The 16,763-nt window shown below is 45.8% G+C and overlaps 2 protein-coding genes across 2 annotated transcripts in view; one reads left to right on the top strand and one right to left on the bottom strand.

Moving 5' to 3' along the window:
• LOC145991894 (uncharacterized) overlaps positions 1–16,763 on the top strand; it is a 499,455-nt gene that overhangs the window by 226,421 nt on the left and 256,271 nt on the right. The window lies entirely within an intron of this gene.
• Positions 1–16,763, bottom strand: part of dnt (tyrosine-protein kinase Dnt) — a 150,281-nt gene that overhangs the window by 4,457 nt on the left and 129,061 nt on the right. The window contains exon 9 of the mRNA XM_083127283.1: positions 16,110–16,269. Within this exon, the coding sequence (XP_082983409.1) occupies positions 16,110–16,269 (160 nt within the window). The remainder of the gene's footprint in view (positions 1–16,109; positions 16,270–16,763) is intronic.

The raw sequence follows: 16,763 nt of genomic DNA, 5'->3' as shown, positions 1-16,763 counted from the left end.
AGACCTTAACAAATTTCTACAATACGGCAGTTCTGTAGTACTTTTCATCCAGTGCTCAAAGTAGGGAAGCAGGGATGGTATCCCCAGCTGTCTTTTTGCCACCATGTTTTAAAAGGAACAACTCCCTCCTCCCTTCCTTGACAGCTTGAAGTTCGAGCAAACACACCATCCTACAATTTCCACTTCAATGTTAAAGTTCTAATATTATTAGAAATTCAGTTCCCTTAACGCGACGTAATTCCGTGCTCTTCAAGCGACTTAATTCAGTCCTGTTCGTTGAATACCTTGGACGTATTGCAAAATCTCTTTGGTTAACATCAGCGTTACTGTAGAATTAATTACACAGCAACCGGAAACACCAATAGTTGCAACACTGAGCAGGCACGTGACAAAAATGGAGTGTCTGAAACTGGAATTAAGTTCGAAGAACGCCATTGCCTTCCTAATAAATGAATTATGACATCCTGGTTCGCCTGCAAGATCTATCAAGATAAAGGACAGGCAACAACCAGGAACATTTTGTGCGTTACTGCTATCTAGAAAACGACAGAAGCCACTACATCTTTATCTCGGACCTTCTTTATCTCAGTTAGAACTCGGTTCCATTTCTTCCCGAACGCGCACACGGTTCGGCCATTAAAAAAGCCCACTGAACAAATTGCAACCACAGAGAAATAGTGCAGCACGTTCCTCGGAGCTTCGGAACGACCAACCGTCACGCAAAATAATAATAAAAACTTTTACGCGTTGACATGGCGGACCAACACCCTTCCATTTTGCTCACCCACGCTTTTCGGTTCCCACTCCCCCTTCAGCCTCTCATCCCACTATAAGACGCAGAGTTCCATAAGAAAGGAACTTTCGTCCAATACGTTTTTTGACTCTCATCTCTTTTATACACATTCTTAATGGGGCTATGCATTAGGCAGGAATAACAATAGATGGTGCTGCCACATTAAGCGGCGGAAAGAAATTACTTTAGATTGTATTCCATCTACCTACGAGGCAGAGCTCTTTGGAATTGTCTCATTTTCAATCTTCTTTTGTTTTTCTGGAAGAGAATGAAAGCGGAAAGCTAAGTATTGTGCCAACAAAACCTGATGACTGAAATGCGTGCTTGTAAGTATATTTAACGCTTCTTGATATGTCCAGAGTAGTATAAAGTTATTAAGAAAAGTAAGAGTTCAGAAAAAGCGGTGACAGAATGAAACTTTAATCTATCTTTTGGCGCCATTTTGGTAACTATGTAATTCCATTCTTTGTAAACATGAAGGAATATCAGGCCATCTTGAACTTTTAAATGCAGGATCATAAAAACTTGATATTGTAGAATGGATAATTCCCTTTACGTTTCTTTAGCCAATCAAGTCGCGACAAACAAGTGCAAATGAACAGTCGATTACATTGCTTATGGTGAAGACAACTTCAAAGCACCAGAATTCCTTAACGTGTCACTGAAGAGTGACGTATCGACGTTAAGTGACGGAAAAGTTTTAACTTACAACAAACTTTTCAATGTGAACATTTAAAAAAGTTTTTACGTCCCACACTTTATATTATTGTTTTCCCTTGCCATGAGGTCTTGGAAAAAATTTGGCGTCCAAATGTTACGGTTTGGTCGCCAAATGTATCTCAAGTTTAGTTTCAAATGCCGGTTTGCAGTCTCGCTTGTTCTTAGAGCCTTTTCACACTGATTTGACCGTATCTGGAAAGAAACCGAAAATCATAAAGTCCTTCTGGTTTGCATCCTCTATGGATCGGCACGTTCTTCTTGTAATGTGACACTCTCGGAGGTAATTTGTGAGGGAGAACGGGTTGTTGCGACCGGACCCGTGGCTGTTAAGTTGCCACATTAATGGACACATGAATTAATTACACTCCCCTTCATGCGGCTTTGAGAGACTCGAATTATCCAGTCGACTTCGACTACAATCTGGCCCGGGACCGAAGTGGCCAGTTTATGCCAAAGTTCTATTAGCCTACTCATTCGGGTATTGTATTGGCCACACCGATTACATTACATTTACAACTGATATTTCGTTGTAAATTTTGAATGACATTTTTGACGAGAAAATATAGCAGGTACAGTGGGAAGCGTAAAACAATACGAGGGAAATTGTCCATCACCACGCCCATTCACTTTGTTTTACCCAATATGAAGATAAAAAATTGAAACAAAACGCCAACAAGATGCAGACAGCCTCTACAACTCAATTGAATTCCCTAAATTCATGTACAATGAAAGAGCAAAGTCAGTAGTATTACATGTGGATAATTTGCCTGGTGATACTTATGCATCCCACTGTACATTGATTACATGCTTCGAAAATAACATTTTACGCACATAAGATTGAATTTCATTAAGGTACCATTCTCTTTTTTTAAAAAAGTTTCAAGATCAAGCCTGTATTCACCACTTGGGCAATGATACATAATATAAAGATATCGGCAGTCTTGCCAGAACCTAGCATTTGTCATCCCTGTACCCTGGTTTTCTAGCTGCTGGATGTAGGTACGTTAATAACAGAGCGCGCTCGCCTTTTTCGAAATACATTACGCTCGTCCCTTTCGCCCCCTTTTCCAATCCCTTCATCACTTCCCAGCTCGACTCTACAGCCTCCCCGTCGCAAAATAAAAGAACGAGATCCAGGCTACTGCAACTTCCGGCATCAGCTCCGTCGTCGGCCGCCAGATCGCAGCACGTGCGTTGCATAAATCTAGTAGATCTCATCGCCCTTCCTCCTTCTTTTCTTTCTTCCTTTTTTCAACCCTGGAAGCGGCGCCCGGCGCAATCCATCTCAGTTCTTCCATTTCCTCTACGTTTCCTACTATTTGATTTAGTAGAGCTGGGAACGCGATATTCGGCCTAATGGCAGAGACGTCCTCCCCGCCCCTATTTGTACAACACTTGAGCCGTTCCCTCGACTCATCAAAAGCCGCCAGGAAAATGCATTAAGCAGAGATGGACGCTGTCAGCGTGCACTTAGCGCCACCTCTGCATATGGAGAATTGGTCTCTCCCCACGACTCCCAACTCCAACTTTGATGATGGTGTCCCTCTCTCTCTCCCCTTGTTCGTTCTCGGGCGTGGCTTTCCCCATGCCCGTTCCAAACCGAAAACTTATCTTCAAGTCTGCTGTCAAGGTATTCCCAGGTTCGGTCACTGGTCAGGGCACATGTCATTGGATTACGTGTAACGAGTGCACTCACGGTCCCCGAAATGACGTGTCAATCATACCCCGGCACGGGGCCAAACGTCGTTATGAGTACGGGAGACCGGTCGTGACTCACGGTCCAGTTATCAAGTTCGGTACTGAGACGGTCGTTTATTGTCATACTATTGCGAGGCGGAGATTAATACCTTGAAATGTTACACTGTTTTGTTTACCTTTGATATGTAGATTCGAACAATCATATAAACACTAATAGCATAATATCTGGTACCTGAAAAACGTCAAATAACAACACTGACGAACGGTAAAAAAGTGAATATATATTGTAACAACGAAAAAATATTGCAATCAACAACTGTTTACAAAGCCTCCTCAAACTCTCCCAACATTCACTCTATCTCTCTTTCACACACATGAGGTATTTTTACATATGAAGTATAAATACAAATGACGGATCTCATTAACATATCATTCCTTTTAATTTTTAAACCTTTATGTGAATTTAGGGCATGTGTCTGCCAGCTCCTGTGCTCTTTTAAATTACTTAAGTGCCAGCCCTCGGAAAGCGGTTAACTAAGACAATTGGGTCGGCGTGGTTAAATCTTTCGTTCGAATGAACGTGTGCATCGAGTCGTAAGGACGACATATACAAGTTGCTCGGACGGGGGTATTACACACAAGCCTCTCTCGTCCAATGAGAACAACTACTCAATTACATAGTGATGCTAAAACTTAATTGGCTCCAGCTGCCGGAATACACTAATCAATCGTCGGCGCGAGCAAAAATTACCTTAAAAACCACTATGCAACAAATAATACTATTTCGCGCACACGACCTTGCAATAAAAACAACTACGTTTTCCACAATTAAAAGGACTCATCAGTCAACTATCGACAAATTAAATGGCGCGACGGGGCGGTCGGTTACACAAAAAATGGAGCACACTTTGACAATTTACACTAAATATTAAAGAAATGAAATGGAGCTTCTAACGCTGAATGCAGACAATTAAATTAGAACATCTGAACATGAAATTACCCTTTTTTTATAACAATACCAAAATTATCAGACGCGGGAATTAGGTTTAGGTTTTTCCTGAGTAACTTTGCGAATAAGTGAGACTTCGGCGTTAACTGTACGGTGTTGATACTAACGACGCACGTTTACATGTACATGAGACCCTCTGAAGTATACTGTACCAGACTCTGCTACATGGCGTGGTCATTCATCTCTCCTGGACGCGGGACTTGCACACGGTTCCTTTGTGGCGAAATTGTCCTCCAAGGTCGATCGCGACGAAGAATAATTGCGACGATCTGTTGTACTTGCACCTCCTCAGAACTTCGGGCGTTCCTCTCGTCACTAGCGTCGGGTGTACGTGGTCACGCGCCGGTCGGGATATCTCTAGTGTCGGGCATCAATTGGACGTCGATCTGCAATCATCTCTCTCTGGTGGCGGGCTTCAGTTGGAACGTCGAGCTGGAAAACGTCCTTCTCTCTCTCTCTCTGGTAACGGGCTTTGGGCAGTGTTTGGTTTTGGCGTCGTCTGGCTGGCTTCTGCGTCGTTGCAGGCGTCAGGGGGAGCGACGACCCCCTTCTCTATCTTCTTTAGCCCTCCATCATTATGTAGTCCACGCTTGGCAAAAACAAATCACCGCGTAATCTTCACCAAAACAAGGCGCACACTGGTAACTCTATCTGCAATTCGCTCACGATACGTAAGGAAACAAAGTCCACGGACACAAAACAATGATCACGCGAGAGTGTAGCGCGGAGATGCTCTCTCTATGAAATCCGGGTAAAAACTGTCTCTGGGATGGTAGCACCACGTATTTAAGAGAGATTCAAATTCGTCCGTTGAAACCCACGCTCAGGTAGCTTGGCTTCGCTTTTGGAGGAGATGCGAATGACCTGTGTCCATTGTCTTGAAACTCGGTCAACGAGGCGTCTTCGATCCTTGCAGGGTTGGGGTCCAGCTGATATCTCTGGTCATCCGTGAACATGGGTTCGACCGCCCGCTGACTTGAAGCCCGGTCTCGACGAAAATATTCCTTTCGTATCTCCGTGTCGGTGCAAATATGTCATGTCCTAAGCCGAAAAGACAGTTCCGCTGTCACTCAAGAAAAACCCGTCCCCAACTTCCGACGTCTGGCTCGGATACAAGTTTATTCACAAAATAAACAACCTCACACTTTCAAGTTGGTGCATAAAATGAATCAATAAACAAAAAATAATTTTTATCGAACTGCGTTTTACATGTCACTAGATACCGTGACATCTCGCCCTCCTTCCGATCAAAAAATTCTGTAGGCGAATAAAATTTTCACTACTCAGGGGCATGAAATTTTGACTACAAATTTTTTAACACCCTGTACAAGAAAAGTCAACCAGTTCGATAACACAACACATGATATAAATGATACCTCCAATTTACATAATAAATATACATATTATACACTCTGGGTATGGCGCAATGTTATCTTACTAAAATGGCGCGATGTCGCTTAACCATGTTTCGCCATCCCATTCCTCCCTTCGGCGCTGACGACCTGACGGGCCCGGCTGTGGAGATGTGTTGCTGGGATTCGGCCCGTTCGCGTTTCGCGTCGGGCTCCTTTGAACCCTTGGCGGGCTGCGCCTTGCGTTCTCGTTGTCCGAACGCGGGCTCTCCGGTCTACTGTTGGGATGACGTTGATAATAACCATTGTTCACTCGACCGTTGTAAAAGTTGCTGTCGCCGCTGTTGTCATGGTGACCCGGCGAACCGCGAGTCTGACCACCTCGACGTCTCTGTCCCCGATACTGGCGTCTCTGTCGTGGCGAAGGCGGATCATCTCGAAACTGGCGAACTTCGGCTCCTGGAGCGCGTTGCTGCCCATCGTACCTCCTCTGGACGAAATGGACGCGTGGGTGCTTGTTTCCCCGGTTTCCTTCATCCTCCGGTCGCCTTCTTTTGTTCCATCTTTCGTTTCGCGTCCTCTCGCGTTCCTCTTCGCACTGGTTTAGGTTCTCTAGAGTGAGCGACATGGCTTGTGCATCGTAAACGCACGCCCCGTTGAGATGCCGTCTTATCTCTTGCGGGTAATGATAAATTAGGGCCGCAATTATCTCCGACGTGGTCATCTGTGGCTGGAGAGCTTGGAACTCATTGAACTTACGCCAGAAATATTGCGAAAAAGTAAGTCCCCCGTTCCTGTCGTACCTCTCGTTCCTCAGCTGGATGAGCATCCTTTCCACTTGCATGGGGCGCTGAAAGTGTGTCAGGAACGCTTCCCTAAACGCCGAGTATGAATGAAAGTGTCTTTCATTCCGATCCAGCCAGTTCTTTGCCCGATCTTGCATTAGGCCTTTCAGCACGAGTAATCGCTCCCCATCCGCAAGTCCTAACTCCCGGGCTGTTGCTTCGAATTCCTCGATGAAGGCAGACGGCAAAATCCTGTCGGCTCCGGAGAACTTCTTGAAATGTTTCTTATATTCCGGCGGGAACAGAGCCCTCCTCGCCGGTGCTAGTTCAGATCGTATATCTTCCCGGGTTGAAGTTTGGGCTTCGAACGGTCGCGGCGATGGAAGATGTATTCCAGGTTCCACTTCGCTTCCTCCGTTGACAAGCGTAGCCGGCCTTGCGTCACTCGCGCGCCTTGAAGACGAGGGGACCGCAGCTGGCTGTGGTGACGTCATAGCTGCCGGCTCTCGCGATGGTCCCGGGACGTCAGCTACGTTCAATTGTTGAAGTTTATCCTCGATTTCCTTTATCTTGTCGGAATTCCCTTCCGCTATGCTCGCTGCTCGCCGCACTTGTCGCTCGAGGGCATCGTTGCTCCGATTGCAGGCCGTCTCCAGCTGTGCACACTGCTGGCCGATGTGTTGCAAAGCTCCTTCCTGTTCACGCACGCTCTGCGCCAGTGTTGCCACCTTGGCTTCCTGTTCATTGATGCGAGCATCGGTCCTGGCGATCCTGGATTCGATTCGAGCCTCGGATTCTTGGATCGTCTGAAGGAGCTGTTGTGTCACTTCTTCTCCGGAGGCGCGAACCGTCCCTTGGAGGCGTTCTTCCATCCCCCGTACGTCGGTCTGCATCTCTTGCACCTCAGCCTGCAATCCTTGGATGTTCGTCTGGACCTCGGTCTGCAATCTGGTTTCCAATCCCTGGATGTTGGCTTGCATCCTGGTTTCCATTCCTTGCATCCTGGTTTCCATTCCTTGCATGTTGGTCCGCATCTCGGTCTGCATCCTGGTTTCCATTCCTTGGAGCATCTGGAGGACCAGCTGGAATTGGTTGGCACCACTGCCACTTCCTACGTCATCTTCTTCCTTGCTGTGGTCGCTGTCCGCACGTGACGATGTACCCCCTTGGGCACTTGGTATCTCCCTTTCCATTTCCAACGGGCCCTTGCACTGGGAACAAACCGGTCTGGCTCCCTCCCCTTCGATTTCGGAGTCGGAAAATTGCTGTCCACAAGCCTCGCAAACCATCATGACGTCACTCTTGTTCAAACAGTCTATACGGCGATTTCTTAATCTCATGAAGGCCTTTCCTAAATTACCTGCTCAATCTTCTGTCGCACTTTGGAACAGTTGCGCAAACTTACGCGAGCTCACACAAAATGTGAATTACAAATCGATACATAAAAAGAAAAAGAGGTCCGTCGGGAATCCCTTATCCCGCAACTCAGCCTGATGCCATAAATTACGCCAAAAACCAAAAAAAGTACACAAAAAGTACATAAAAAATGCCCTATGCAGCTGCCCTTGCTGCTTTCGCCGAAAAAAATATCTGCCCTATTGTTACCAATTACGCCCAATAACGTGTCCTTACACGTGAACCTACGACAAATACATGAAAATAACCCTCGAAATACAAAACGAAAAATACACAAATATAACCAGGAACCTAACACAAGAATTTTATGCATGACGTATACAAAAGGCATGACAAAAGTTGCCGTCCCATGTTCGCGGCGCCAAATGTAACGAGTGCACTCACGGTCCCCGAAATGACGTGTCAATCATACCCCGGCACGGGGCCAAACGTCGTTATGAGTACGGGAGACCGGTCGTGACTCACGGTCCAGTTATCAAGTTCGGTACTGAGACGGTCGTTTATTGTCATACTATTGCGAGGCGGAGATTAATACCTTGAAATGTTACACTGTTTTGTTTACCTTTGATATGTAGATTCGAACAATCATATAAACACTAATAGCATAATATCTGGTACCTGAAAAACGTCAAATAACAACACTGACGAACGGTAAAAAAGTGAATATATATTGTAACAACGAAAAAATATTGCAATCAACAACTGTTTACAAAGCCTCCTCAAACTCTCCCAACATTCACTCTATCTCTCTTTCACACACATGAGGTATTTTTACATATGAAGTATAAATACAAATGACGGATCTCATTAACATATCATTCCTTTTAATTTTTAAACCTTTATGTGAATTTAGGGCATGTGTCTGCCAGCTCCTGTGCTCTTTTAAATTACTTAAGTGCCAGCCCTCGGAAAGCGGTTAACTAAGACAATTGGGTCGGCGTGGTTAAATCTTTCGTTCGAATGAACGTGTGCATCGAGTCGTAAGGACGACATATACAAGTTGCTCGGACGGGGGTATTACACACAAGCCTCTCTCGTCCAATGAGAACAACTACTCAATTACATAGTGATGCTAAAACTTAATTGGCTCCAGCTGCCGGAATACACTAATCAATCGTCGGCGCGAGCAAAAATTACCTTAAAAACCACTATGCAACAAATAATACTATTTCGCGCACACGACCTTGCAATAAAAACAACTACGCTTTCCACAATTAAAAGGACTCATCAGTCAACTATCGACAAATTAAATGGCGCGACGGGGCGGTCGGTTACACAAAAAATGGAGCACACTTTGACAATTTACACTAAATATTAAAGAAATGAAATGGAGCTTCTAACGCTGAATGCAGACAATTAAATTAGAACATCTGAACATGAAATTACCCTTTTTTTATAACAATACCAAAATTATCAGACGCGGGAATTAGGTTTAGGTTTTTCCTGAGTAACTTTGCGAATAAGTGAGACTTCGGCGTTAACTGTACGGTGTTGATACTAACGACGCACGTTTACATGTACATGAGACCCTCTGAAGTATACTGTACCAGACTCTGCTACATGGCGTGGTCATTCATCTCTCCTGGACGCGGGACTTGCACACGGTTCCTTTGTGGCGAAATTGTCCTCCAAGGTCGATCGCGACGAAGAATAATTGCGACGATCTGTTGTACTTGCACCTCCTCAGAACTTCGGGCGTTCCTCTCGTCACTAGCGTCGGGTGTACGTGGTCACGCGCCGGTCGGGATATCTCTAGTGTCGGGCATCAATTGGACGTCGATCTGCAATCATCTCTCTCTGGTGGCGGGCTTCAGTTGGAACGTCGAGCTGGAAAACGTCCTTCTCTCTCTCTCTCTGGTAACGGGCTTTGGGCAGTGTTTGGTTTTGGCGTCGTCTGGCTGGCTTCTGCGTCGTTGCAGGCGTCAGGGGGAGCGACGACCCCCTTCTCTATCTTCTTTAGCCCTCCATCATTATGTAGTCCACGCTTGGCAAAAACAAATCACCGCGTAATCTTCACCAAAACAAGGCGCACACTGGTAACTCTATCTGCAATTCGCTCACGATACGTAAGGAAACAAAGTCCACGGACACAAAACAATGATCACGCGAGAGTGTAGCGCGGAGATGCTCTCTCTATGAAATCCGGGTAAAAACTGTCTCTGGGATGGTAGCACCACGTATTTAAGAGAGATTCAAATTCGTCCGTTGAAACCCACGCTCAGGTAGCTTGGCTTCGCTTTTGGAGGAGATGCGAATGACCTGTGTCCATTGTCTTGAAACTCGGTCAACGAGGCGTCTTCGATCCTTGCAGGGTTGGGGTCCAGCTGATATCTCTGGTCATCCGTGAACATGGGTTCGACCGCCCGCTGACTTGAAGCCCGGTCTCGACGAAAATATTCCTTTCGTATCTCCGTGTCGGTGCAAATATGTCATGTCCTAAGCCGAAAAGACAGTTCCGCTGTCACTCAAGAAAAACCCGTCCCCAACTTCCGACGTCTGGCTCGGATACAAGTTTATTCACAAAATAAACAACCTCACACTTTCAAGTTGGTGCATAAAATGAATCAATAAACAAAAAATAATTTTTATCGAACTGCGTTTTACATGTCACTAGATACCGTGACATCTCGCCCTCCTTCCGATCAAAAAATTCTGTAGGCGAATAAAATTTTCACTACTCAGGGGCATGAAATTTTGACTACAAATTTTTTAACACCCTGTACAAGAAAAGTCAACCAGTTCGATAACACAACACATGATATAAATGATACCTCCAATTTACATAATAAATATACATATTATACACTCTGGGTATGGCGCAATGTTATCTTACTAAAATGGCGCGATGTCGCTTAACCATGTTTCGCCATCCCATTCCTCCCTTCGGCGCTGACGACCTGACGGGCCCGGCTGTGGAGATGTGTTGCTGGGATTCGGCCCGTTCGCGTTTCGCGTCGGGCTCCTTTGAACCCTTGGCGGGCTGCGCCTTGCGTTCTCGTTGTCCGAACGCGGGCTCTCCGGTCTACTGTTGGGATGACGTTGATAATAACCATTGTTCACTCGACCGTTGTAAAAGTTGCTGTCGCCGCTGTTGTCATGGTGACCCGGCGAACCGCGAGTCTGACCACCTCGACGTCTCTGTCCCCGATACTGGCGTCTCTGTCGTGGCGAAGGCGGATCATCTCGAAACTGGCGAACTTCGGCTCCTGGAGCGCGTTGCTGCCCATCGTACCTCCTCTGGACGAAATGGACGCGTGGGTGCTTGTTTCCCCGGTTTCCTTCATCCTCCGGTCGCCTTCTTTTGTTCCATCTTTCGTTTCGCGTCCTCTCGCGTTCCTCTTCGCACTGGTTTAGGTTCTCTAGAGTGAGCGACATGGCTTGTGCATCGTAAACGCACGCCCCGTTGAGATGCCGTCTTATCTCTTGCGGGTAATGATAAATTAGGGCCGCAATTATCTCCGACGTGGTCATCTGTGGCTGGAGAGCTTGGAACTCATTGAACTTACGCCAGAAATATTGCGAAAAAGTAAGTCCCCCGTTCCTGTCGTACCTCTCGTTCCTCAGCTGGATGAGCATCCTTTCCACTTGCATGGGGCGCTGAAAGTGTGTCAGGAACGCTTCCCTAAACGCCGAGTATGAATGAAAGTGTCTTTCATTCCGATCCAGCCAGTTCTTTGCCCGATCTTGCATTAGGCCTTTCAGCACGAGTAATCGCTCCCCATCCGCAAGTCCTAACTCCCGGGCTGTTGCTTCGAATTCCTCGATGAAGGCAGACGGCAAAATCCTGTCGGCCCCGGAGAACTTCTTGAAATGTTTCTTATATTCCGGCGGGAACAGAGCCCTCCTCGCCGGTGCTAGTTCAGATCGTATATCTTCCCGGGTTGAAGTTTGGGCTTCGAACGGTCGCGGCGATGGAAGATGTATTCCAGGTTCCACTTCGCTTCCTCCGTTGACAAGCGTAGCCGGCCTTGCGTCACTCGCGCGCCTTGAAGACGAGGGGACCGCAGCTGGCTGTGGTGACGTCATAGCTGCCGGCTCTCGCGATGGTCCCGGGACGTCAGCTACGTTCAATTGTTGAAGTTTATCCTCGATTTCCTTTATCTTGTCGGAATTCCCTTCCGCTATGCTCGCTGCTCGCCGCACTTGTCGCTCGAGGGCATCGTTGCTCCGATTGCAGGCCGTCTCCAGCTGTGCACACTGCTGGCCGATGTGTTGCAAAGCTCCTTCCTGTTCACGCACGCTCTGCGCCAGTGTTGCCACCTTGGCTTCCTGTTCATTGATGCGAGCATCGGTCCTGGCGATCCTGGATTCGATTCGAGCCTCGGATTCTTGGATCGTCTGAAGGAGCTGTTGTGTCACTTCTTCTCCGGAGGCGCGAACCGTCCCTTGGAGGCGTTCTTCCATCCCCCGTACGTCGGTCTGCATCTCTTGCACCTCAGCCTGCAATCCTTGGATGTTCGTCTGGACCTCGGTCTGCAATCTGGTTTCCAATCCCTGGATGTTGGCTTGCATCCTGGTTTCCATTCCTTGCATCCTGGTTTCCATTCCTTGCATGTTGGTCCGCATCTCGGTCTGCATCCTGGTTTCCATTCCTTGGAGCATCTGGAGGACCAGCTGGAATTGGTTGGCACCACTGCCACTTCCTACGTCATCTTCTTCCTTGCTGTGGTCGCTGTCCGCACGTGACGATGTACCCCCTTGGGCACTTGGTATCTCCCTTTCCATTTCCAACGGGCCCTTGCACTGGGAACAAACCGGTCTGGCTCCCTCCCCTTCGATTTCGGAGTCGGAAAATTGCTGTCCACAAGCCTCGCAAACCATCATGACGTCACTCTTGTTCAAACAGTCTATACGGCGATTTCTTAATCTCATGAAGGCCTTTCCTAAATTACCTGCTCAATCTTCTGTCGCACTTTGGAACAGTTGCGCAAACTTACGCGAGCTCACACAAAATGTGAATTACAAATCGATACATAAAAAGAAAAAGAGGTCCGTCGGGAATCCCTTATCCCGCAACTCAGCCTGATGCCATAAATTACGCCAAAAACCAAAAAAAGTACACAAAAAGTACATAAAAAATGCCCTATGCAGCTGCCCTTGCTGCTTTCGCCGAAAAAAATATCTGCCCTATTGTTACCAATTACGCCCAATAACGTGTCCTTACACGTGAACCTACGACAAATACATGAAAATAACCCTCGAAATACAAAACGAAAAATACACAAATATAACCAGGAACCTAACACAAGAATTTTATGCATGACGTATACAAAAGGCATGACAAAAGTTGCCGTCCCATGTTCGCGGCGCCAAATGTAACGAGTGCACTCACGGTCCCCGAAATGACGTGTCAATCATACCCCGGCACGGGGCCAAACGTCGTTATGAGTACGGGAGACCGGTCGTGACTCACGGTCCAGTTATCAAGTTCGGTACTGAGACGGTCGTTTATTGTCATACTATTGCGAGGCGGAGATTAATACCTTGAAATGTTACACTGTTTTGTTTACCTTTGATATGTAGATTCGAACAATCATATAAACACTAATAGCATAATATCTGGTACCTGAAAAACGTCAAATAACAACACTGACGAACGGTAAAAAAGTGAATATATATTGTAACAACGAAAAAATATTGCAATCAACAACTGTTTACAAAGCCTCCTCAAACTCTCCCAACATTCACTCTATCTCTCTTTCACACACATGAGGTATTTTTACATATGAAGTATAAATACAAATGACGGATCTCATTAACATATCATTCCTTTTAATTTTTAAACCTTTATGTGAATTTAGGGCATGTGTCTGCCAGCTCCTGTGCTCTTTTAAATTACTTAAGTGCCAGCCCTCGGAAAGCGGTTAACTAAGACAATTGGGTCGGCGTGGTTAAATCTTTCGTTCGAATGAACGTGTGCATCGAGTCGTAAGGACGACATATACAAGTTGCTCGGACGGGGGTATTACACACAAGCCTCTCTCGTCCAATGAGAACAACTACTCAATTACATAGTGATGCTAAAACTTAATTGGCTCCAGCTGCCGGAATACACTAATCAATCGTCGGCGCGAGCAAAAATTACCTTAAAAACCACTATGCAACAAATAATACTATTTCGCGCACACGACCTTGCAATAAAAACAACTACGCTTTCCACAATTAAAAGGACTCATCAGTCAACTATCGACAAATTAAATGGCGCGACGGGGCGGTCGGTTACACAAAAAATGGAGCACACTTTGACAATTTACACTAAATATTAAAGAAATGAAATGGAGCTTCTAACGCTGAATGCAGACAATTAAATTAGAACATCTGAACATGAAATTACCCTTTTTTTATAACAATACCAAAATTATCAGACGCGGGAATTAGGTTTAGGTTTTTCCTGAGTAACTTTGCGAATAAGTGAGACTTCGGCGTTAACTGTACGGTGTTGATACTAACGACGCACGTTTACATGTACATGAGACCCTCTGAAGTATACTGTACCAGACTCTGCTACATGGCGTGGTCATTCATCTCTCCTGGACGCGGGACTTGCACACGGTTCCTTTGTGGCGAAATTGTCCTCCAAGGTCGATCGCGACGAAGAATAATTGCGACGATCTGTTGTACTTGCACCTCCTCAGAACTTCGGGCGTTCCTCTCGTCACTAGCGTCGGGTGTACGTGGTCACGCGCCGGTCGGGATATCTCTAGTGTCGGGCATCAATTGGACGTCGATCTGCAATCATCTCTCTCTGGTGGCGGGCTTCAGTTGGAACGTCGAGCTGGAAAACGTCCTTCTCTCTCTCTCTCTGGTAACGGGCTTTGGGCAGTGTTTGGTTTTGGCGTCGTCTGGCTGGCTTCTGCGTCGTTGCAGGCGTCAGGGGGAGCGACGACCCCCTTCTCTATCTTCTTTAGCCCTCCATCATTATGTAGTCCACGCTTGGCAAAAACAAATCACCGCGTAATCTTCACCAAAACAAGGCGCACACTGGTAACTCTATCTGCAATTCGCTCACGATACGTAAGGAAACAAAGTCCACGGACACAAAACAATGATCACGCGAGAGTGTAGCGCGGAGATGCTCTCTCTATGAAATCCGGGTAAAAACTGTCTCTGGGATGGTAGCACCACGTATTTAAGAGAGATTCAAATTCGTCCGTTGAAACCCACGCTCAGGTAGCTTGGCTTCGCTTTTGGAGGAGATGCGAATGACCTGTGTCCATTGTCTTGAAACTCGGTCAACGAGGCGTCTTCGATCCTTGCAGGGTTGGGGTCCAGCTGATATCTCTGGTCATCCGTGAACATGGGTTCGACCGCCCGCTGACTTGAAGCCCGGTCTCGACGAAAATATTCCTTTCGTATCTCCGTGTCGGTGCAAATATGTCATGTCCTAAGCCGAAAAGACAGTTCCGCTGTCACTCAAGAAAAACCCGTCCCCAACTTCCGACGTCTGGCTCGGATACAAGTTTATTCACAAAATAAACAACCTCACACTTTCAAGTTGGTGCATAAAATGAATCAATAAACAAAAAATAATTTTTATCGAACTGCGTTTTACATGTCACTAGATACCGTGACATACGGATCTCGATCTCTTCTCTATACCTTCAAACTCTGGCTAGAAACTAGTGTCGTCGTTTAGGGCCAACTGAGAACGTCTGATTGGATAATAAGGAGTACTCCAAATGATTACAAAAAAATGAACCATATCCGAGGCAATTAAATTAACTCCCTAGCGATTTGTTTAAATCTTTCGAAATCGACATTGATACTGTTTCTTCCTTTCTTAAATATTAAAATTATTTGTTGATTGGTAATTAATTGGCATGTTCTGTACCGATGTAGGTCCATGTTTTATTTATTCCACGATTACAAATTAAGTGAGGAAGCTTTTATGTCCTTGAATAAATGAAATAACGCTTTAAGATCGCATATATGTCACCTCAAATTATACATTTGACACTTAATTTTTAAAATAACCATTTGTTACAACTATACGACATGTACACTATTCTTTCATAATCATATCAACAAAAAGTCACAGAATAGTAACCTATTTAATTAAATTAATATGCGCTTCTTATAACATTTAGCCAACTTTAATCCTGACACAAATCAGGTGTTGTACGGAAACTCTATTAGACGTAAGCCACATTACAGCAGCAGAAACCTCAAACCACACTATAGAACTACTAGAGTTTTGGCGCATCTTTTCCCATCAGTTTTGCGTTTGGAAAGATTCTACCACAAAATTTCCAGATACTCTTGTACGACGTTGCCAAGACAAGCCTTAAAAAATTTTAATAATAAAAAATGTATATCTGTAAGGAAAAAGTACTCACCACATCCGACGCGGTGGAGAAAGTTTTGTGAACAAGAGACTCCAGGGCCAACCACTTGACCGGGCGGTTCTCGTTGTCACCCAGGCAGTGGTAGTCCGCCGGGAACAGATCTCTGGACAGGGCGTTGTCTGTTATCTGAACCCTGAGTTTGTCGTCCACCCTGAAAAAAGCAAAGGAAAAATGAAGACCGAACGCATATACTCGTACGGTCACTTACAAATTTGCATGAATGAAAAAGCGGCACAACAGGTCAGTTCTATGACTCCCCTAACCTAACTAAGGAGGTTGGGCATTTATTTCCTTTGGTGCGACAGGTTCTGGGTTCGACCACTGCTGTTTGGAAAGTGTCAGCTACGTATTAAATGTGGAGGGTGCCAATGGCTTTGTGTAGGGACTCCTTCAAAGCCTGAAGGTTTTTTTAAATTTCAGGATCAGTGTCGACGACCAAGAGAGTGAGTAACGATAGACAAGCCACTAATCTGACAGAAAAGCGTTAATAATTACATTTGATACATTCCCACTCTGTATCCATCCAACTTGGACAACCATACATCCCTTATCGCACAACGCGATACCAACACGCGGTCTGACGTCAGACGCGGAATGCATGCGTTGGTAGGTTAGGTTTGGTTCTCTTATATGCTAAGAGAACTA

Source organism: Lepisma saccharinum, chromosome 8 (assembly GCF_977018435.1).
Source record: "Lepisma saccharinum chromosome 8, izLepSacc3.1, whole genome shotgun sequence".
Taxonomy (NCBI): domain Eukaryota; kingdom Metazoa; phylum Arthropoda; class Insecta; order Zygentoma; family Lepismatidae; genus Lepisma; species Lepisma saccharinum.
This window is presented reverse-complemented; position numbering and strand designations above follow the sequence as displayed.